Source organism: Muntiacus reevesi, chromosome 12, assembly GCF_963930625.1.
Source record: "Muntiacus reevesi chromosome 12, mMunRee1.1, whole genome shotgun sequence".
Taxonomy (NCBI): domain Eukaryota; kingdom Metazoa; phylum Chordata; class Mammalia; order Artiodactyla; family Cervidae; genus Muntiacus; species Muntiacus reevesi.
This window is the reverse complement of record NC_089260.1, coordinates 74,227,567-74,251,081: the sequence shown is the minus strand read 5'-3', so window position 1 is coordinate 74,251,081 and position 23,515 is coordinate 74,227,567. Positions and strand designations below refer to the sequence as shown.

Here is a 23,515-nt window from a genome sequence, read left to right as displayed (position 1 = left end):
TACCCCCACCCTCACCCCACACTGCGTGCTCCACCGAGGGGCCTTCAGCGGTGCTGCCCACCCCGGCCTGAGCAGAGGGTCCATGGGGGACCCCTTACCGCCTCCTCCTGAGCCCCGAAGCCCACCTGCCAAAGGGCTGGAGGCCAAGTCTCGGCAGGGCAGTGCCCTGGGGCCTAGTGGGCGCCCCTTCTCGCGGACAGGAGTGGCCCGAGCCTGACCCTAGTCCAGTGCAGGGCAGCCGGCTCAGCACCGTGCCATCTGTCCAGCAGCCCGGCTCCCGTGGTTCAGGTGCAGATGCCGCTCGGCAGGCTCTCCTGTGGCCTGTGTCCTTCCCGAGTGACCCGCGTGCTCTGGGATGCTACGCGTCTGTGGGAAGCCTTGACTGTCACTGCTTAAAGAGTCCATTTGACATGATAAATGTTGATCGAACACCAAGCAGGTGTCAGGCCCTGGGCTGTGTGCAAAAAGTCTGAGACCGGGGGTGGGGGTGTGGGCGACAGTCCTGGTATAGTGACTAGATCCCAAGTGAGCCTGCATGCCACCCTGGCTCAGTAGAGAGAACGGTCTGAAGTGGACTTGGAGGGCTGAGCCCAGGCCTGAGCACCATGAAGCCTGTCTTGAAGCCATCCAGCTCATTCCTCTCATGTTATATTTAGATGAGCGAGCAGAGGCTCAGAGAAGTTAAGTGATGTCACACAGCAAGCCATAGGCAGGCCTTATTCATTCGTCAGTTCAGTGACTGAACCCCGAGCCCTACCTTCAAAGAGCTCACCTTCAATGAGCTTCAAATCAATGAGACATTTGTCAATGGAAAATCCTGGCATGAGGCTATATATGATATAGCCTTGTGCAAGGCTGGGTGTGATTCAGGAAGTCTTCCTGGAGAAAGTGCTGCTCGAGCTGAGTTTTAGAAAGGACCAGAGGAGCTGGCAAGACAGAGAGTATTGGGGGTCCTGTGAGGAGGTGATGGATGGCAGGAGGGGTGTCACAGGACGCTGGGGAAGGGCAAGCAGAGGAGGAGCAGCAGGCAGCCTTCAGCTTGGTCTAGAACATTCTGGAGGCCATCAGTCTTGTATTAACATCCTTTTGGTGGTGGTGCTTTAGTTGCTAAGTCATGTCTGACTCTTGTGAGCCCCCATGGACTGTAGCCCTCCAGGCTCCTATGTCCAAGGGATTCTCCAGGCAAGAATACTGGAGTGTGTTGCCATGTCTTTCTCCAGAGGATCTTTCCCACCCAGGAATCAAACCCCGGTCTCCTGTGTTGCAGACAGATTCTTCACCGACACCCTTTTATGTCATCTCAATGGAAACCCTTTCTCTTCTTCTTGGCTGTCTCCCCCTACCCCCCAACCTTCTGGACTGACCCAGGAATCCAGAGACCTGGCTTCTAGGCCTGGCCCCACTACCAGACAGCAAAATGTCTGCAAATCCCGGGGAGACCCAAGGTACCTGGGCCCTGCTGGGCACCAGGGATGGAAGAAGGTGTGCACACATTGTTGTGCAGGCAGGACCCCAGGTAAATGCCGAGTGCTGAGCACAGCGCAGGTGAGGCTGAGCTGGATAGGCAGACAGGGCAGCCCCAGCCTGTGCAAAGGCCCAGCAGCATGAAACCAGCTGCACAGCCCCTTCCCATGCCTGCTGGGATGACCCCCCCCCCACCACGTGCCCCTCCCTCTGGCCCTGGCTCTCTCATCTGGGAAGGAAGGTCTTAGATTCCTCCCTGTCCTCCTGGCGCCAGCAGCCACCTGTGCGGTCTGACCCTGCGGGGGAGGCGGTCTGGGTGTGGGGAGGACCAGGCTGGACACAGAGCCACAGGAGCCGCGGAGGGGCCTGCCTGGGTGGCAGCGATCGCCGCTTTATTGAGAAAGTCTTGAGAGATGATGAAAAATGAGAGATTGAAAAGGTAGGGATGCTGCTCGGGGACAGCGGAGTCATTTTAAATTCTCTGCTGTCCTCAGAATGATGTCTTTGCATAATGCCACCAGCCAGCAGGCACAGCGTTCATTCTTTTGTCCCTTTTTCCCCCTGGTTTATCATCAGTTGTGAGGTGCTTGTCCAGAAAGAGAAGGCTGAAGACAGAGGACTTAATGGAGGTCCTGTCTCCAGCATGCAGTGGTGGTGTTCCCCGTGCAGAAGGCAGTTCTGTTCCAGTGGGGAAGGGAGGGGCCCCCGGGTTCCAGGACCCACCCCGCGTCGTACTCGCAGCCCTGCCCTGGGCGCACCAACTCTGCGCCGGGTTCCAGAGTCCCTTCTGAAAGGAGAGTTTGGATGGACGAGCCCTGGAGGCCTATAAGCCACACAGCTGTAACAAACAGCCCCAACACAGAAGCTGTACTTTATGTCTCCTAGTGTGAGTGTTGGGGTCTCTCTGGGACTCATGGGGTGCCCTGGCCCCGCCCAACCACCTGTGGCCCTGCCCACCGCACTGCCGCCCTTATCCTGTGGCTCCTCCCTGGACCCATCTCAGCATCTTTAGTTCTGTCACTTGGCTGAGCGGGGACTGCAGGAGGGATGTGTTTGTGGACCAGCTTTGCGGGGCGTGTGTCATTGTCCCCCTACTGTCCCCTGGCCGCGACTCAGGCCTGTGTCCAGGCGTCACTGTTGCAGGCGCTGCGCCCTGGGGGAAAGGGACTGGTTTGGTGAACACCCAGCCGGCTTCTGCCACCAGAACAAGGGCAAGTGTTCTGTGAGGGAAGGGCCAGCCCAGCAGGCCCCCAGGCGGACAGGGCAGGTGAACAGGGCCATGAGCCCGCCAGGGGCTGGGGTGCGCTGCCAGGGAGGAGACAGAGGGCTGGCCAGCAGCGCGGCACCCTCTGGCAAGACCCTGCCCTGAACGCAGGCTCTTCACACCCACCCGGCCTTGAGCTGTGCCTGCACCCCAGCCCTCTGGCTGCATCAGGGGAGGAGGCTCTCCCAGAACCAGGACGTGGTCTGAACTCTACCACCCTGCTCGCCTGGCCCGCCGGCCCGGGGGACGACCATGGGCAGGGGCACCCCTGACCTGGCGGGTGGGGTGGGCTGAGTGCATTTCTCTCCGTCACTGAAGCAGGTTCGCACGGTCCCTGGGCAGCCATGGGCCACGCGGGACACAGCTGCCTGAAGCTCCCCCGACCTGGCCCCTGCGCGGACGTGCCCAGGAAGCCCGAGAACACCTCCATGAGCCAGCTCCCAGCCTCATGCGTCTCCCCTCCAACTCCAGCTCGCCTTAATTTTAATTTAATTCCCTTTAATCTTTAATGAAAAGTTGTAAAAGTAAATTATTTACCCAAGAGAGCCAAACGGCTCCTCAGGAGCTGTTCTCAACTGGAGGGTAATTACATGTGTGGGTCTGGAGCAGTCTTCCTCCCGGGTGCTGGGGAGGAGGCATTCTGGTTTATGAACTAATTAGCTACCTCAGTGACTGTTAAAAACACAGGACGTTTGGCGCCTTGAGAGCAGAGCCCTGGTCTCACATGGTGCTCACCTTGACAAGCGCCCATGGGCAGGACGAGCCAGCCTGAGCTGAGCTCTTGGGGGCAGCCCTGCCCCTGGTCCATCCCTCCCATCACATCTCCTTGTCTGAGCCCCCACACAGCAGACAGAGGGACCCACTCCCTTCCCCCAGGGAGGGAGGCTCAGAGGCAGGGGGAGGCACAGGGGGCCTGAGTGGTTTCACACCTTCTTCCCAGATGCCCACTGCCTATTTTTGTGTAAGATCTTCTCCCAGAACACCATCACCCCCACCTGCAGGGCATTTCTTCACTTCTAACCTCTTTTTCCAACTCTCTCTCAGTAAAGTAGCAAAGTAACATTGAAAACTTCTGGACTGAGGGAAACCATATTTGGTGCAGTTGGTCAAGACTTGGAGGACTGGGCATGGTAGGAGAGGCTGGTGTGCATGCGTGAGTGTGTGTGTGGACTGAAATGTGGGTGCCCTAGGTTGGTACACTCTTGTCTCTGAGCTTCCTAACAGCCACAGAGAGTAGGTCAGTGACTTGGCTCTCATTGGTACCCAGGGAAGACTACTGACTTGGTTGCGTATGGAGCAACTAGCTACATTTGCAGTAGAGGAAGCTCAACACTTTTTCCTGGATTGTGGGAAATTACAGGGTTTTTTGCTAGGTCTGCCTGTGCCTTCTCCCAAGGACAGCTGCTGTTGAGGAGGGTGAAGCAAAACTCACTGGCCAGGGGCTTTGCCTTGGTTCTCAGCCCACATTCCAAGGCTCAGCTATTGTTCTTTTCTCACTTGAGGTCTTTTTTCTTTTGCTTGATTTAAAGGGTGACAAAGCTTGATTAATTCTCAAACCTAGCCTTGCCTGAATCAAATTTGGCTCTAAAATCTAGGCCCATCCAAGATTTATGTCAACTAGAAAAATGTGTGTGCCTTGTGAAATTTGAAATTCAAATACATCTTAGCTGAAGCCCGCTTGGTAGATCTTTGAGAACCTGACTCTCTCCGGCTCCTCTCGGGCCTCCCCCTCATTCACTCCTCCTGTGGAGTCCTTGTGTCTCTAAAGTGCTGTGTCCGGAATCAGACTGTAAGTCTGCCTAGCCATCCAGTTTTGTCAAAGAAACCAAAGGCCCAGAAAGAAAGGTGAGCCCGGGACAGCGTCCTTGTTGGGAGTCTGGGCTCCAGGGGAAGAGCAGACCCCCACTGCCGACTGTGGGAGCCGAGCCCTAAGGAAGGAATGAGTAGACCGTTAGGTGAGTCAGTTGAACAAGAAACGCACGGGCCCCCCTCGTCGCCACTGCAGAGTGGCTTGTCTGTGGCCTTGGGGCCTGCTGATGTTTTCTGAGTCTCCTTCGGCCCCCAGGGGAACATGCTGTGTAGGCTCCACCCAGAGTCCCACCCTGCCCATTGTCCATGCCTCACAGCGTGCCCTTGGCCCTGGACACACATACGTGTGCGCGCACACACGTCAGAACAGACCTAGGAAGCGCAACTCCAGGGAGCCGCCAGGCAGGTCTTTTCATTTGAAAGGTCCACAGTGGACTGTTCACAGCCCTCTGGCAAGTGTCTCTCAAGTGCCAGGAGCGTCTGCCCACCCCTGACCTTCACACCCACCCACTCTGGACCGTACTGGAGAGACGCTGTGGACACTGCAGGGCCAGCCTGACCGTTGTCGTGTCCCTGACGTGCTGTCCTCGGGCTCTGCCCTCCACCCAGCCCTTCTCTTGGCTCTGGAGCCCCTGCTCCCAGCTGCCTCTCTGCAGTCTGGGTCCTGACACACTGCGGGCCTCGGGTCTGCCCAGCCCGCTGTCCTCTGCTGTGCTCACCAGGAGAGGGGCCCCGTCTGCATCCCAGCCCTCGGCCCGGCCCCAGGCACCAGAGTACAAGTGGAGTTAAGGGATTGGGATTCCACAAGGTTCCCAGCCAGGGAGAGATGAGTGAAGCAGACCAGAAAGAAGGCCTTTGCAAACCTGTGTCTGGGTCAGACAGCAGAGACCCACCTCCGCCCTGTGGACCACGAGGGCCGCAGCAGCCTGGCCAGGCGCGGTTTCGGCAGGAGATGCCCCTGCACCCACACTGGGATGGCTGGACAGAAAAGGCGGGCAGTGCAAGTACCGGGAGGAACGTGGAGAATCTGAACGCTGCGGGTGGGACCTCAGCCTGGTGATCCCTCGGCCGGTTAAATGCACCCCCCCTACTCCAGCCGGCAATTCCGCTCCAAGGTGCGTGCCCTCGAGAACCGGAGAACTGTGTCCACACAGACACTCTCCTCTAGCGTCCACAGTGGCATTGCTCACTACAGACAAGGGCGGAGACACCCAGGTGCCCGTCCACAAACACATGGACGACCAGCTGTGGCGTGTCCATCGTGAGAAGGAGCGAGGCATGGACGCCCACAGACAGCCCCAACAGCATCACACTCTGGGAGAGAAGCCTGCTCTAAAGACCGAGTATGTGTGGTCATGGGGCTTCCCTGGTGGCTCAGACGGTAAAGAATCTGCCTGCAGCACAGGAGACCCAGGTTTGATCCCTGGGTTGGGAAGATCCCCTGGAGAAGGGAATGGTAACCCACTCTTGTGTGACAGTCCGTAGACCTGGGGTTTCTGTAGAGGTAGAAGCTTGAATCCTGGTTGTTCGGGGGTGGGGGACAGGTGGGAGTGGAGAAGGGGTAGGGGGTTGCTTTTGGAGGTGATGAAAACGCTCTTGCGTTGCCTGTAGCAATGGTTGCTCAGACCTGGGAATAGATGAAAAGCCATGGAATTGTGCACTTCAGTGGGTGAGCTGTGGTTTGTGAACTAAATCTCAGCAAAGCTGTGTGAAAAATAACACAGCTCTGGCCATCAGGGTTCCCGAGGGAGCTGAGCGCTCAGCTGCGCACCTGGGCGGCCGCGGGCCTCTTGCCACCGGGCCAGGGTCCCCTGCAAGTGAGGCCGTGTCCGCGCCACCTGTCGGGCTTGGTCTGGGGACTGTGTGAGGTGATGAAACCTTAGGACCGTGGCCAGGGTGCCCTCAGGAGCTCCTGCCACCCCCGAGAACAGTGATGGTGAGATGAGAGGCCTGTCGGGGGTGGGGGGCCTGGGTGCAGAGGCCGAGCCGGGCGTCCCCTCACCTCGGGCCCTGCCCCTGCTGCAGGGCTCCTCTGAGCCAGGAACCCTCTGTGGCGAGTGCCGTGCCCCGCGTCTCCTGGGCCCCAGGAAGGCCAGCTCCCTCCAGGCAGAGTGCAGCGGAGGCTGCATTTGGTGCGGCTGGGCGGGGGTCTAAAACCGGCCCCGCCTGGGGAAGCAGAGCTCTTTCCACTCCTCCTGGGAGAGAGGAGAAACCAAGGCGGAAAGACCGAGCCCGAGCCCCCACCCCAGAAGCAGGACTCCAGCCCCACCCCACCCCACCCGGGTGGCACACCCTCCGGCAGGGTCCTGGCAGCCCCATCTCCTCTCTATACCTCAGCATCCCTGTTCAAAACCTGCGGAAACCACACCTGTGCCCTCTGCCCTCCAGGAGCCCGGGAGGCTGCTGGGGGAGGGTTCTTGGCCTCAGGGGAGGCTCTGGATGGGTTGTGGGGGGACAACATCATGCTCACTCTGCCTCCAGGTGCAGCCTTGGGGTGCGGGCAGCTCCCCCACCCTCTGCGTGCTCTCCCCGCGTGAACCCCCATCCCACCGTCCCCACGGTGGCCGCCCTTGGCCGGCACTGGCCAGCTGCCTTTCTCCCCGCGCCTCCCTCGCCGGAGTGGGCCCCGCAGGCCCTTCCCTCCTCTCGCCTTCTATTTATAGCTGTGTTCCTGCCAGAGCCTGGCGACGTGCTGTAGCATAAACGCGGCAGCCGCTTCGGGAGGGATCCTGGGCCAGATAGAATGAAGTCCGTGACTCTGGCTGGTATTAAAAGTGAAGGAGAAGCGGACTGGGGGCGGCGGGAGGAGATGGACTGCGGCCTGATTTAATGCTCCAGGGGAAGAGGCTAATCCGCTCCCAGGAGGTTTCTTACAACATGAGCTGCTCCTGCACGAATAATCTCCTCCACAAAAGCCTGGCATGTGAGTCGGGATCAGAGCGGGGCGGTGGCAGCTCAGTTCTGAGGTCCCCTCTGTGGTACAGTCTAGGGGCCTGGCCCAGTCTCTTCGAGCTCCAGGGGGGCCAAAGGGGGTGGGGTGCCACAAGGATTTGAGCCTCTTGAGAGTCCCTTGGATTGCAAGGAGATCCAACCAGTACATCCTAAAGGAAATCAGTCCTGAATATTCATTGGAAGGACTGATGCTGAAGCGGAAGCTCCAATACTTTGGCCACCTGATGCAGAGAACTGACTCATTTGAAAAGACTCTGATGCTGGGAAAGATTGAAGGCAGGAGGAGAAGGGGACGACAGAGGATGAGATGGCTGGTTGGCATCACTGACACAAGGGACATGAGTTTGCGTAAACTCTGGGAGTTGGTGATGGACAGGAAGGCCTGGTGTGCTGTGGTTCATGGGGTCACAAAGAGTCAGACACGACTGAGCAACCGAACTGAGCTGAACTGACCCCAGCCCCAAAGCCCACTCTGATTCATCCATTCATTTGGTCAACAAAGATGAAATAGAAGATTGCCTGCCTGGCCCAGGTGTTCCAGTGGTTAAGACTTCACCCTGGTGGCTTAGACGGTAAAGCATCTGCCTACAGTGCAGGAGACCTGGGTTCAATCCCTGGGTTGGGAAGATCTCCTGGAGAAGGAAATGGCAACCCACTCTAGTGTTCTCGCCTGGAAAATCCCATGGAAGGAGGAGCCTGGTAGGCTACAGTCGATGGGATTGCAAAGAGTCAGACACGACTGAGCGACTTAATTTCCACTTCCTGCCTGGCCCAGGTGCTGGGGCAAGAAGAGAGGAACACAGTTAACAAACAGGTGGGCAAATGCGGGAACTTGAGAGAAGATGCCAAGGGTTAGGAGATGCAGAGTGAGGGACAGTCCCGGGCAGGGAGGCTCTGTGCTGTGTGGTTAGAGACTGCCTCTCCCAGGAGGGGCCCAGGTGTGCCGGCTGATGCAAAGGCCCTGGGGCCGGGATGGACTGGGCCTGCAGGAGGACTGGGGTGGATAGGCAGTGTGATTGGAACACAGGGAGGGGGAGGAACCTGGCTGAGAGCCGGGCAGGGCCCTGGAGACCAGCGTCGGTGGCCACCGTGTGGTCAAAGCTCCCTTTTATTCTGAGTGTCTTCTGCCTCGCTGGCCACACAGCCTCCCCGGGCTCTCTCCTGCCCTCCTGCCCTTACAAGGGCCTCGGAGATGATGACGTCGGGCCGCCTGGATGCTCCAAGCTACTCAGCTACCATGTGCGGGAACACCCCACTCGGGCTCCAGGGGGTAGGGCGTGGACATCTTTGGGGGTGTCATTCTGTCTCCCACACCCCCACTCTGGTGGCACAGGGTTCCGGGGGTCTCTCACGGAGGAGCCTAGACCTCGCCGAGCTGGAGTTGTGTCTGTCCCGCCCACCGCTCCCAAGGAGCACTCAGATTGAGGTCTCTGGTGTGTGGCTCCCCTGCAGTCTGAGGGTCAGGAGACAGGCCTCCAGGCCGGGACACCACTCCCCACCTCCCCGGGGGGGCCCCCCTCCCTGGGGCTGGGACCCTCCAGGTCCTGCATGTGGCGCGCCGGCAGGTGGGCTGTGTTCTGCGGCCCTCCTGGACACAGCGGCCCAGGACAGGCTGGCAGGACTGGGTCCTTGGCCCAGGTGCTCTCTGTCTTACCGCGTCAGCACCACACTGGCTCACCCGCCCCATCCGCATTCCCCACCAGCCCGCGCGGGTGAGGAAGGGCCTGGAGAAGCTATATAAATGCAGAGTGTCCTCATGGGCTGGGGATTAAAGTTGGTCCGGGACCTGGCCCGCCCCGCACAAGTCTCTGGCGCCCAGGGTAGATGTGGGCATGACGGTGGTAAGATCTACGGGGTGGCCGGGTGGCCCAGCCCCCCTGATTTCAGGTTTCTGGTTCTCGCAAAACCTCTGTGAAGGAGACTTTCCTCTTATCTCCTAAAGGAGAGGATGCCAAGGGCCCAGAAAGGGCGAGGGCGAGCGGGAGGACTCAGGAGAAGCCGCTCAGCCCCTCCCTCCTCAGCCTCTTTTCAGGACACTCATCACTGACCTCCCAGCCTGTGCCTTGCGCCCAGGCCGGAGAGCAGGTCCCCCAGCTGGCCTGCTTGGGGGTCACAGCGTGGCTTCTCCCATCTGCTTGCCCGACCCCCGCCCCGTGGGGCCCCTTGTTCCCTGCCCCCTGCCCGACAGCGCTCAGCCTGCTCTGTGACCCCCAGGCCTCCCCCCAGCTGCTGTCCTGTCTCCCTGGTGCCTGCAGGGCCAGCCCAGCCCTCACGGGGGGCCTCTGGGCAGGTCTCCCTGCAGGTGACTCCGTAGAGGCCCAGCTGGCTGGGCCCCTGCCTGGTCCTTGGCCACGTATGATCCCCTCCAGGTCTGAGTCCCTCTCCTGGCTGCCTGCCACCTGCAGGAGCCCATGGGGGTCAGGGCCAGAGTTTAGCCCTTCCAGCCAGGGGCATCTAGGAGGCCCTCCAGGACCCCCAGCCTGTAGGTCAGGAGGGCAGGGGCTGGGCCCTGCAGGCGTCCCGCCCCCAGGCTGGCACCGCACGGGCGGCAGCCGTGGCGGGTGGAGGAGCGCGTGATCGGGGGAGGCGGGCCGGCGGCCGGGGCCCTGACGCTCTGGTGCCCCGTGTCCCTGCAGACGTGCTGGTGGATGGACAACCGTGTGACCGCCAGGCGGCGGCCTGCCGGGTGGGCGACCCGGTGCGCCTGGAGGTGCGGCTGACCAACCGGAGCCCGCGCAGCGTGGGGCCCTTCGCCCTCAGCGTGGTGCCCTTCCAGGACCACCAGAACGGCGTGCACAACTACGACCTGCACCACGCCGTGTCCTTCGTGGGCTCTGGCACCTTCTACCTGGACAAGGTGCGTGGGGCCCTCCCCCAGGGCGGCCGACCCCTGTCCACCCGACTCTCCCGGAGACCCCGGATGGGTCACGTCTCTGTACGCGAGTCCCAGGAGCAGGGCCACGATGGGGAGGCAGGGCTGTCGAGGAGCTGGGGTGGGGCATCCGGGGCACCATCGCCCTGCCCACTGCGGGCAGCCCCCCCTTGCTCGGCGGTGACTGTGCCCAGAGGAGCAGATGCAGTCATGAGGCACGGTCCTCCCACTCCAGTCACCGGTGGACAATGTGCCTTGGCCCCAAACACTCCCCAGCTCGCTGACCCCCAGACAGCCCAGGGAGGGAAGTGCTGTCAGCTCCTTCCCGGGACAGGAGCTGAGGCGCAGAGAGGTGCAGGGGCTTGGCGGGGCGACAGCGCAGAGAAGCTCTGGGGGCCGTGGAGCCAGGCCTGGGGCCCCCCGCCCCCACAACCCCAGGCTTTGGGCCCCGTGGCTCCGGGCTCTCACCTCTGCCCCCCTCTCTCAGGTGCAGCCGTCGGGCCAGGTGGCCTGCCTCGGGGCGCTTCTCTTCCTCTACACAGGCGACTTCTTCCTCCACATCCGGTTCCACGAGGACGGCCCCAGCAAGGAGCTGCCCCCATCCTGGTTCTGCCTGCCCAGCGTACACGTGCGCGCCCTGGAGGCGCAAGGCTGAGCGCCCCACCCCATCCCAGGTCCCTGATCCTGCAGGGAGAGACGACCAGAGGCCCCCTCCTCCTGGCCACCCGGCCCTCAGCCCGCACCCACCATGTCTGCCTGCCACGTCCTCTCTGGGACTCACAGGGTCCCTTGCGAGCTTGGGCTAAAGCAGATGCTGACCCAGACCCCAGAGTATGACCCATCCACCCAGCCCAGGCCTGGGGTCCCTGCACATGTTCCCATGACCTGGGGTTCACCACCCAGCCGGTAGGAAGGGAAGGCGAGCGTGAGGGAGGGGCCCTGCCCAGATGGGTCTGGGGAGCCTCCCCTGGCCCCCTTGGCCCTTGGCATCCCCCAAGGGCTGGCTCTTCTCCTGGGGACCCCGAGGCAGCCGAGCTGGGAGAGACGGCCCTGTGGGTGACACTGAGAGTTCCCCCGGCCCCGGGGAGTGGACACCCTGCGTCAGCCATCCTGGGCTCTGGGCTGGGTCCAGGCTGGGTTCGGGGGTGTGGCCTGTGTGTGTCCGTGTATCCGTGACAGATTCTCCAATAAAGGGCCTGCCTTGCTTCTCTGCTGGTCACCTGCATCCTTGCCTCTGCTTGTCCAGCACGGCCAGGTGGCTGCCCCCCCAGCTCAGGTAGGGATTCCTGCGACCCCCCACAGCACGCATAGCCACTGGCTGGCAGGGTTGGAGCCGTGTCCGTCTGTCCCTGTGAGCCCCTGCCGCTTCCCAGGCGTGTGCTATTTGGGTCTGGTCCTCATTTCTCTGGGAGCACCGTCTAGAGTCCTGCACTCAGCCCCCAGCCCCCAGGATGGCTCTGGCCTCCCAGCCTTTCACTTCCTCTCCTGAGATACACACGGGCTTCCCTGGTGGCTCAGCTGGTAAAGAATCTGCCTGCAGTGCAGGAGACCTGGGTTGGGAACATCCCCTGGAGGAGGGAACGGCTACTCATTCCAGTATTGTGGTCTGGAGAATTCCATGGACTGTGTACTCCATGGGATCGACTGAGCGACTCAGCACACACCTGAGATCCACACGGTTGGGAAGGTGTTTGGGGGTGACACTGGCCTCCAGAAGTCGAGGTGAAGATTGGAGGTGGGTGTCCTGTAACCAGCCTTGGACCCACCGCCCATGACGGTTGCCTTCTCCTACTCCCCCTCACTGCTCCCAGGGTCGCCCAGCGCCTCCCACCCTGGGCAGCCGCTCCCCACCCGCAGCTCTCACTTCAGGTGGGTTCCGAGCCCACCCCTGCCCAGGCACCCTCAGGCAGGCCTTGTCCAGCAAACCCCTGTCCTGACCAGGGTCTTGGGGCCTGAGAGAGGGCGCGGGTCCCAAGGCACAGAGCGGGGCTGGGGAGGAGCCAGAGGTGTCCAAGGCTCCTGGGTCCCCCCATTTCCTCACGGCAGCAGGGCCGTGGTTGACCCCCACACGGGGCAGAGCGGGAGGGGCAGGGAGCAGGCCGTCATGGGCCTGGGGTGCGAGGCCGCTGGGAGCCCCGAGATTTCGGGGCCTGGCGCACCCTGGTTAGAAAACCTCTCAAGCAGAGCTCCAGGCTCCAGGCAGCAGAGAACGCCCCGGCCCGCCTCCCACGGGCTGCATGTGTCTCCTGGTCGGCGCCTCCCAGAGCCAGGCATGGTGGGGACCCGGCCCTGCTGGGCGGTCCCCAAACGCTCTGGGCCCCTGGGCACTGCCCCGTGCAGACGGGGACCGAGCGTCCAGGCGCCCGGAGCTCAGGGCCATAGGCGGCCTGAGCCGGCTCTGTCCCTCCGGCAGGTTCACCAGGGAGATGGCGGGAGGGCCGCTTTCCCACGCTCGCCGCTCTGCCTGTTTCTTCCCTCACAGGCTCTCAGGGCCTAAGCCCGCGCCTCACGGGCCAGGCTGCCCCCGGCGGTTTTGCAGGCGACTTGTCGCCTGCTGGGAGCTGGGGTGAGGCTGGGCGTACTGTCCTGCCCCAAGCGGGGCTGAGCTGCCCTCAGCTGGCAGGGAGGGGGCACTGTGCAAACGCAGAGCTGCCGCGAGGCCCACGGTGTCCGTTCCTCCCACTCCACCAGCCTCCACCCTCTCGGGCCTTGCTTGCTTGTACAGGTCGGTCCAGGGAGGGGCTTCGCTTGAGGGCCCCAGGACCCCCCACGGGGGAGTGAGGGGTCGGGGGCGGGGACAAGCCAGTGCAGAAGGACCCGCGGGTCCCTGGGGCTGACGTCCTTACGGAGCCTGGGGGAGTGAGAAGGCGGCCTTGGCCCTGGCCCACCCCCAGCGGCACGAGCTGGCCTGTGCGTCCCCAGCCCGCAGGGGGTCATCCCTGAACACCAGCCGTCCTCAGCTGTGAACAGATCAGGTGCTGGTCTTGGGACCCCAGGGCGCTGGCAATTCCAGGGAACCTTGGGGGCCAGGAGTGGGGGCTTGCCACGGCCATTTTCAGCTGAGCATGACATAACAGACACTGGGTCTCTGCCCTCAGCCTCCGATACAGCTCTCTCACCCCCTTGGAAGTTCCTGGGTGACAGGAGCGCCTTTTGTTCTGAAAAGGCGGCTCTGGGTGGGCTCCTGGGTGGCTTCAGTGTGCTCACCAGAAAGGCCCAGCGAGACCAGAAGCTTGAACCTTCCTGTCCCACCCCCACTGTCCGGGAGGGGAGAGGGGCTGGAGAGTGAGTTAATCGATCAAACCTGAAGGAAGGAGTCCTCTTAGAACGCCCTCCGTGGTGGGTGTGGAGGGCTTCCTGGTCAGTGAACACATCCATGAGCTGGAAACCATCCATGCCAGCTCCACGGGGACAGAAGTGCCTGCAGCCGGGACCCTCCCAGACCTTGCCCTGGACGCCTCCTCATCTGTATCCTTTGTAATATTGCTTATAGTCAACTGGTCAACATAAGTAATGTGTTTTCCTGAATTCTCTGAGTTGTTCTAGCAAACTATCAAATCTGAGGAGGGGTCATGGGAACCCCAAGTATTTTCTAGTTTCCCAAAGAAATAGAGCAGTTTACCAGAGAAGTTACCGGATGCACCGAGAGAGGAATCTCAAGGCTTCTTGGAGAAGGGAGTGCTGGAAGGGTGACCCAGGTGAGGCCTATGTTGTGAATGCCTCCCACGGTGGAGGAGATGAACTGAGTCCAGCCCAAGGGCAGCCCTGCATGGACCATGAATATTTGGAGCTCCGTCGTGGGGTCAGCAGGAGCCAGGGAGCCGTGTAGAGCGGGGTGGGGTGTTTGTGTGGCTGGGTCGTTCCAGCTGTGTGGCGGAGGCAGCAAACCCAGGTGCTGATGTCTGGATGATGCGTCCTTGTTCTTCAGGTCCCAGACTGTCAGCTCCCAGGCGCTGCAGTCCTACAGCTTCCGTGTCTGGACCCCTCCTCCCTCTGAGGGCCAGAGGAGGCTAAGCCAGGAATAGCCCGTGTCCTTTTCATCTCACCAGCTGAGCCAGCTTGGCCTTGCCCTTCTGACATTTGGTCCCTTCGGGCAGGACAGGCCTGCAATAACCCCATAATCACCCTGCTGTCAGACTCTGTCATCCGAAATTCACGGAGCAGAGTCTGGGTCCACTGGAAGATGCCCGAGGTACTAAACTTTGACTCAGCCATTTGTCAACTTTGAAACCTCAGACACATCACTTTGGACTCGATATATATATTTTTTTCCATCTGAATAATGGAGATGAAAATACTTCATGCGAACTTTCATGTTAAGAGTTTTGTTTGATCTCCAACTTTTCTACACGTGAGAGCAACTCATGAATACTGGTTCTCACCTCGCCCCCCTCCCCTTGCCTGCATCCTCCCATCCACACCCTGGTGTGTGCCCAGGATTGCAGAGCTGAACACGTGAGATCACTGTTTCCCATTAGGCCTCAGCACAGGTTCATTGATTAGGTAACATGAGAGATCTTGAGGCAGGTATTTCTAATGCAGATCCTCAAATGGGAAGGGGATTCCCTGACAAAGGAGTGATCTCCGTGACTCTTTATGGTCAAGTGAAAGCTGCAAGTGTGAATGGTTTCAAACAACGCAGTTGTTGGATGAGGTCTCTGAGTCTGCCATCCAAGAAGCCGCTGTCATTAGAGATCTGAAGAGCCAGCCTGGTCCCAGTAAGCAGAGAGAGGGTGAGGTATGCCTGTGGTCACCTGGGGCCTCTGAGCAGTGTCTTAAGGGATTAAAACAAATACTAGGGAAAGATCAAAAGAGGGTGTCAACAGGATGGAGCAGAGGCCCAGACCAAGCTCCTGTTGCAAACAATTGAAAATGATGGTTAATTATGTAAAAACACATTTGCGAGTGCATCCCCAAGCTGGCAGGAAAGTAAGAGATACTCAGCCTGGTACCTGTGTGTAGGCAGAATTCAAAAAGGCTAGCAGTGAACTGATGCCAACTTTCATTTGGAGGGTTTTGTCAAAGCAGGAGCATCAGTTTTTGCAGCCTCATAAAACAGGAAGGAGGAAGACAAACCCCAAAGCCCACCAAGCAAGAAATCTAATAGAAGACTGCTCCCCAGTAATTTGCGAGCCCTACAAACTCAGAGAATGGAAATGAAACTATCCTGACTCAACCCATTGATTCCATCCCAAATTGGCCCTCCCATGGATCTGCAGTCCCAAGGCGCAGTCCTGGAAAGCCACCCCCAAACTTCAAGTCTTTCATTGATTTGAAAATGATCCTAGATATATATACGCACCAGACATCTTACAGAAGAGAATGTATCCTTTCTGAAGGAATCTACTCTTGTCCCAAATCTCTGAGGATTTGTACAAGGAACATGAATAATTCAGAGTTATAAAAGAAAGAAAGTCATTAAATATACAAGAAAACAATGCATCATGTGTAAGCACCAGAAGAAATAAAAGCAGCAAACTTAGGCCTGAAAAGGAATAGGATATTGGATTTATCAGACCCAGACTACTGTTTCATATGTCATGAGAAATGAAAAGAAGATTATAATAGGTCTAGTACATCATAAAATAATAATCAAATGGACCACCTCCTATACTTGAAAAAGAGAGCTGAAATTAAATACTTAACGAATAGGTTGGAGAGTATATTAAACCCAGCTTGGGGGAGAGCTAGTAAATGAAAGATAGAGCTGAAAACATTACAAAAAGTGCAGCCCAGAAAGACCAAAAAATATGAAAGAGACTTAAGGAAGCACAGAAGACAGAGCGAGACATCCTCATCAACATCTAATCAAGTTCTAGAGAAGTGGGCACAGAGGACGGAGAAAAGTCAGGATCTGAAAGTGTAACTACTGAGAACTTCTCAGAACTGATGAAGACATAAGTCCACATATGTAACAAGCCCAATAAAGTCTAAGGAGCATAACATTTTAAAGACACAATAGACATGTCATAATACAGTTTCAAAGGGATGATTTAAAAGGAGCTAGAAAGACAAAGACAAATTGCCTTCAAAGAAGTGGCAATTTGACTGACAACTGACTTTTTATCAGCAAAAACAAAGCCCAGAAGTCAGTGGTATAGAGAATGAGAATGTGCCGAGTGATACAAGTATTTTTCAACAGGTGAAATGATTATACTTTCATTTCAACAAAAATAGGGTTTTTTACCACTGAAACCTCACCAACAGGAATTCTGAAGAATGAATCTCAAGCAGAAAGAAATTGATGCCAGATAGAAAGTCAGAGATGCAAGAAAGAAGGAACAACAGATTGAGTGGCACACATGTGGATAAATCTAAATCAAACATTGACTGTATAGTAATTATTAAAACAGAATTGACATGTATAGAAAAATAACAGATTTTGGTAAGGGGATGATGGGAACCCATGTTTTCTAAAAGCTACTTTAATTTCAATTATAAAGATTCAGGAGGAGGATAAAGATATTGAGTAACATAGACATGCTTTGGTGCTGGATTTACAGAAGTTTCAAATTTCTGGGATCAGCATTAAGAAAATGAGAAACTGTATGAACAACTTCTAAACAAGTTTCTCCAAAAAAAATTAGATAAGGAAAACTATTTAATCAAAAAGAAAGAAAGAAGGAAAAGAAAAAGGACCAAAAAAAAAAAAAAGAAAGAAAGAAAGGACAGAACAAATAAAATGGCAGTCATAATGATATTATTATCCTTATATTATAGTTGAAAAAAATGGGACACAGAGCAATTAAGTAACACCTAGAAGTGGTTAAAAATAAGTTGTAGAAATAAATTAAAGCATATCAGTACTTAGAATAAATTAAACTAAATATCCCAGATAAAAGACTAGATACAAAACCCACAAAATCATGTTTATGATGTTTACAAAAGACACTAAAACATAAGGATATAGTAGCTTGAAATAAAATGTTGGGAAAAATGTATCAGAAAAAAATCCTAATAAACTATGAATCTAAAATAAAAAATAAAGTACTTAAAGTGATAAAAATAATAACATCATGACCGCAAAAGTAATAACATCAGGACACCTATAATCCAGTGTGCAACCAATGAGATAACTTTAAATACACAAAACCTGGTAGAACTAAAAGGAGACATGGACAAATCTCTACAGTAACTAAAGGATAGAGAAGACAAAAATCATTAAAGATATAAAAGATTTCAAAACTCCATCATTAAATTTGATTTAATGAATTTATACTGAATACTCAGCAGCCTAGAAAAATATTTTTATCAAGCACATATGTAAGATTTGCTTTATGGCCCTGTAAGTAGTTGAACCAAACTGAATCAAGATTGCCGGGAGAAGTATCAGCAACCTCAGATATGTAGATGATACCACTCTAATGGCAGAAAGTGAAGAAGAACTAAAGAGTCTCTTGATGAGGCTGAAAGAGGAGAGTGAAAAGAGCTGGCTTAAAAGTCAGCATTGAAAAAACGAAGGACAGGGGAGCCTGGCGTGTTGCAGCCCATGGGGTTGCAAAGAGTTGGACACAACAACTGAACTGTAACATGTAGTTGAAGGACTGTTAGCATACAGATGCATTATCTGAACCCAGTATACCTAAGTTAGAAATATATCACAAAAAGATAATTATAAAGTTCTCATGTATTTGAAATTTAGTAAATACTTCTAGATAACTCAGAGTTGAGAGAAGAAATCACCATGAAAAGTAGGAGATACTGAAATTGAACAGCAACAAAAGTATATCAGAACTTGTATGACGCAGATAAATCAGTATTTAGAGGAAGGTTTTATAAACTTAAACGCTTATATTCAAAAGAGAAAAGTGTGAAAGTTAATGAACAAAGCACCATCTCCAGGAGCTAAAAGAGATGGCAGAGGAGATCAAAGAAAATAGAAGAATATAATAAAGATAAGATCATAAGTTAATAAAACAAGAAAGAGAGCCACAATAGCAAAAAGCCAAAGGTTGTTTCTTGAAAAGGCTAATAAAATTGAGAAAACTCTGAGTAGATTAATAAAGAAAAAAGAAAAGGCACAAATAGCCACATTACAAATAAAGAGGGAACATCAGATCTTACAGACAACAATAGAATATTATAAGAGGAAATTATGGTGAAATTCATAACAATAAGCTTGAAAGTGTAAATGAAATACAAAATTTCTAATAAATATAATACAAATTAAAATCTCTGGTAATAAATAGGATGAGTAATCCTAAAGCCATTAAAGAAATCAAATCCATAGTTAAAAATCTTAAAAACTCTTTTCAAAAATAAAATTCCAGGTCCAGATGGTTTTTACCAGTGATTTCTAATTCAAGGAACAAAAAACTCCAATGCTATACAAAATATTTATGAACATGGGAAAGATGATAAAGCACTCAGATATATTTATGAGGCTGGTATAACCTTGATATCAAAATCTAACAAACACAGCATAAGAAAAGAAAAGTTTAGGCTAAATCCTACATCAATGTAGATGCAAAAATTTGAATCTAAATGTTAGCAAACAGATTCAGTAACATGTGTAAAAGACCATGATCAAGCTGTATGCATCCAGAGAATGCAAGGTTGGTTTTACATTGGAAAAGATATTAATGAATCCACCACACTAGCAAATTAAAGAAGAAAAAGCATATAATTCTTACAGACATGGGGAAAGTCTTGGAAAAGAGTCAACATCCTTTTATGACTTTCAAACACCCCCCCCCCCCAAAGCGTCTTAGTAAGGTCTAGAATAGTGTCTTTAACCTAATAAAAGGATATCTATTTAAAAAAAATACATAGAGCCAACATTATTCTTAATGTTGAAATGTAAGCACTCTCTTTAAGGTGGAGAACAAAACAAGGGGGCTCATTATCCCCACTTCAACGTTGTCTAACCGGTCCATGCCAGCACAGAAACTTAGGTACAAGAGCAAATAAAAGGCATAAGAGCTGGAAACAAAGAAACAAAACTGTCATTATTTGCACATTTTATCATCAGTTTTACTTCAGTCGTGGAGAATCTTCAGGTTTATTAGAATTAATAAGTGCTTAGCAATATTGGGGCTTCCCTGGCAGCTCTGCCTCCAGGCTAAAGCGTAAAGGGTAAAGCGTCTGCCTGCAGTGCAGGAGACCTGGGTTTGATCCCTGGGTTGGGAAGATCCCCTGGAGAAGGAAGTGGCAACTCACTCCAGTATTCTCATCTGGAAAATCCCATGGACAGAGGAACCTGGTGGGTGTAGTCCATGGGGTCACAAAGAGTCAGACACGACTGAGTGACTTCACTTTCACTTTCTTTAGCAATGTTGTTGGATACAAAATCAATATAGAAAATCTACAGCATTTTGTACCACAACCAAAACCATCTAGAAAATAGTTATAAGCATTACATTTTATAGAACTACAAAAAGTATAAAGAATTCATGGTAGGCAGAATAACGACATTCCAAATATGTCCACGTCCTGGTTCCTAGAACCTGTGAGAATGATGGGTTCATGGCAAAGAGTAATTATGAGTACAGATAAAGTTGCTGATAACTTGACTTTAGGGAGATTATTCTGGATTATCCATGTGGGTCCAGTGTATTCACAAGGTTCCTTAAAAGGGAAAGAGGGAAACAAAAGAAAACTAGAGAGATGGCGGTGTGAGAAGAATTTAGCCTGATGTTGCTGGCTTTGAAGATGGAGGAAGTGGCCGTGAGCCTCAGCCTTCAGAAGCTGGAGAAGGCAAGGAAACAGATTCTCCACCTGAGCTTTCTCTCACAAGGATGAAGCCCTGGGCACATCTTGACTTTTGCCCAGAGAGAGTCATTTTGGACTCTGACTTCAAGAACTCCAAGATAAGCAACTTGTGCTGCTTAAGCCACCAAGTTTGTAGAAACTTGTTACAGAAACAAAAGGAAAAGAACATAGAATCCAGGAATAAATCTTTTCTCTAATGTGCAAGACCATTATGGAGAAAGTTATAAAAAATTTATGGGAAGACATTAAAGGAGATCTAAATAAATAGTTGGAAGACTCTCTCATAAAGATGTAAATTCTCACTAAATTGATCTATTGGTTCAACACAACACCAATAAAAATCTTAACAATTTTTAGTGAAGCTTAGCAAACTGATTCTAAAATTCATATATACAATGCAAAGGCCCAATAATAGCCAACATACTCTTGAAGAATAAGTCAAAATGTATCATAATGCTAAACAAGTACACAATGTGGAATAGAAAAATGGACCAATGGAAAGTCCAGAAACAGAGGCATGCATATAGGGACATGTGATGTGGGAAATATTGCTGTCATATATCAGTGGGAAGAGGATGGACTTTTCCCTAAAAGGTCTCAGAAAGTAAGCAAGTAGCCATAGGGAAAGAGATATTGGGCTCCAGTACACACCACACATAAAAACCTACTGTAGGTTAAGACCTAAATGTAAAAGGCAAAGTATAAAACATTTATAAGACATCAAAGATATCTTATGATCCCAGGGTAGGGATAGATGTCCTAAATAAGACACAAGAAGCACAAGCCATAAAAAATGATAAATTTCACTGTATTAAAACTAAGAATTTCTTTTCATCAAAAGATACGTAAAGAAGATGGAAAGACAAGTCACAAACGGAGAAACTTGAGAGTCTCCCACTCTTATGTGATTATTTATCTTAGAAATAATGTAGGTCACTCATGCTCACAATGCATAGAAAAGAATAAATCACCTGACTGCAGACATGTGGCCTGTTCCTTATAGTGAGAAGAGTATGACCAGCAGAAGCTTCTTCCACTCCTAGTGAGGTTGAACTGGTCATATGCTCTGACCCAATGATTTCACTGCCATGTACATACTGCAACGAATACACACATGGCCTGTGTAATGTGAGCTGGGTGTCAGAATGTTTATAGCATAGTTGTTCATAGCAGGAAAAAAAAAAAGACATCAGATCACATTCCATAGAAAGGATGGAATGTACATTTTAGGATATCTGTGTAGCAGAATACTGTACAATGATGAATATGCAACAATGTGGATCCATTTCCAAAAACAATATTGATGAAAGAAAGCGGCCAGCAGAAAAGCACATGCAATATGATTCCAATTACATGAAGTCCCCAAAGCAAAAAGTTTTTTTTTTTTTTTTAGAAAAAGCAATAAGGATAAGCAAGTGAGTTACTTATACAAAATTTAGCATAGATTCCCTGTGGAGCAGAGAAAAAGGATGGGATTTGAGAGGGAAAATTGGACTCTGGGAATCAAATGATGTTCCATTTACTCACCTGGGTAGTGAAAACTTAGTTCTGTGCTTCTCTAAAAATTGAGATGTTCAATTCAGGCCCAGGTGATGAGAACTGTCAAAGACATGGCTTGTGGTTTAAAAAAAAAAAAAAGAAGAAGCTCCTTTGGCGCAGATTCAGCAAACCAATAAAGAAATTCTTTCCTTCTTCCACCTTTAGAATTCGGTTTGCCATTTCAAACCTGCTGATTAATCACAGTGTGTTCCTGGCAGCTGCCCAGGCCAGCTCCTCTGAAAATAGGTGAAGCGGGAGCCCTAGGGCAGGAGCACCTTCAGCACCACGGACAGCAGCCCACTGTCGGCCCTTCAGAGACCAGCTGCAAAGGAATTCAGAGAGTTGCCCAAGGGCAGAGGCTTTCCCAGTCTTGGCCCCAGCCACCAGCAGGCAGAGGATGAAACAGAACCCGTGTCCCCTGACACCTGATCCACTCTATGTTCCATTGCTCCTGGCTTTGGCTAAAGGGACTGGAACTCCTCCCTGAACCAGGAAGTCACTAGGGGACTTCCACGTGTAAGTCTCCCACATGGAAAGCTTGGGCTTTGCAGTGAGTGTCAGCAGGATTGATATCTGGACTCTGCCCCCACCCTCTGAGTGCTCTCGGAAGTCTCTGCCCCTCGCCAAGCCTCAGTGCCAGTCATATCCACTCCCCACAGAGTTGCTGGGAGAATTCAATATTAGATCTTGTACACAATTAAAACCAAGAAAATTCCCTTTCCCTCAGTGTATTTCAAACAGAAAAAAAAAAGTCCTCTGGAACATTTAAAAGAAGCTGAAACAATTTGAGTCTGTTTTAGAAATAAACCCCACAAAATTTCCATATGAAATCTTTGCATGTGGTAACAGATATTAACATTCCTTTGGATGTCATAGTTCTGGCCACTCTGCTTCATTTCAGCCCCCTGATCATTGCCTACTGTGTCTTTACTTTGCTATGCCAAGAGATACTTAGAGAAGGGAGTAATGACATGCTCACAAAATCTCCCAAGGCTAAGGGTCCTCAACCACACACTCCTTCCCTACAACGAACCTGAAGGGTGATATATTGTTCTATTAATTAGTCACTGGATTCCATTTGGCAAGATTTTATTTAGAAATTTTCATCTTATGAATATAAATACCGTTGCCGTTGGTCTACAATTCCTCTTTTGTTGTTGTTGTTCAGTCACTAAGTCATGTCCAACTCTTTGTGACCCCATGGACTGGAGCACGCCAGGCTTCCTTGTCCTTCACCATCTCCCAGAACTTGCTCAAACTCACGTCCATCAAGTCGGTGGTGCCATCCAACCATCTCATCCTCTGTCATCCCCTTCTGCCCCTGCCTTCAATATTTCCCAGCATCAGCATCTTTTCTAATGAGTTGACTCTTCACCTTATTTTGTATTAAAGATATTCTAGATGCACAGAATGAATAAGGGAATTTCTCTTCTATCCTTTTCCATGGCCCCAAATAGTTTAAACAGTATTAAAATGATTAGTTCTTTAGAAATTAGATAAAATTCAGCGGTAAGCCTGTCTGATTCTGCAGTCTTTTCACTGACAGATCTCCAATCACCTTCTAATCTCTTCTATGGTAATTGGTCTATTAAAATTTTCCATTTTTTCTTGGACTGATTTTGGTAATTTACTTTTACTAGGAAATCATCCATTTCCCTGAGGTTTTCAATTTGTTATCACAGAGTTGCATATAATATTCTCTCATAATTATTTTTATCTCCCCTGTATCTGTAGTTATATTGGTACATCTGCCTTCTCATTCCTAATCTTGTCTAATTTTACCCTCTCTCTCCATTCTCCGTAATTGGACTCACGAGGGTTTTTTTTTCCTCCAATTTTATTAGCCATTTCAAAGAACAAGCTTCTACATTTATATATTCTTCCCACTATTTAAAATTTTTTTC

At 52.3% G+C, this 23,515-nt stretch overlaps 1 protein-coding gene across 4 annotated transcripts in view; it reads left to right on the top strand.

Annotated features, from left to right (window-relative positions):
- TRAPPC9 (trafficking protein particle complex subunit 9) overlaps positions 1-11,600 on the top strand; it is a 383,909-nt gene extending 372,309 nt beyond the window's left edge. For all 4 annotated transcript variants that reach the window (XM_065903184.1, XM_065903182.1, XM_065903183.1 and 1 more), the window contains 2 exons: positions 10,126-10,346; positions 10,849-11,600. In XM_065903184.1, the coding sequence (XP_065759256.1) occupies positions 10,126-10,346; positions 10,849-11,016 (389 nt within the window). In that variant the 3' untranslated portion in view covers positions 11,017-11,600. The remainder of the gene's footprint in view (positions 1-10,125; positions 10,347-10,848) is intronic.
- Positions 11,601-23,515: the final 11,915 nt, after the last annotated feature.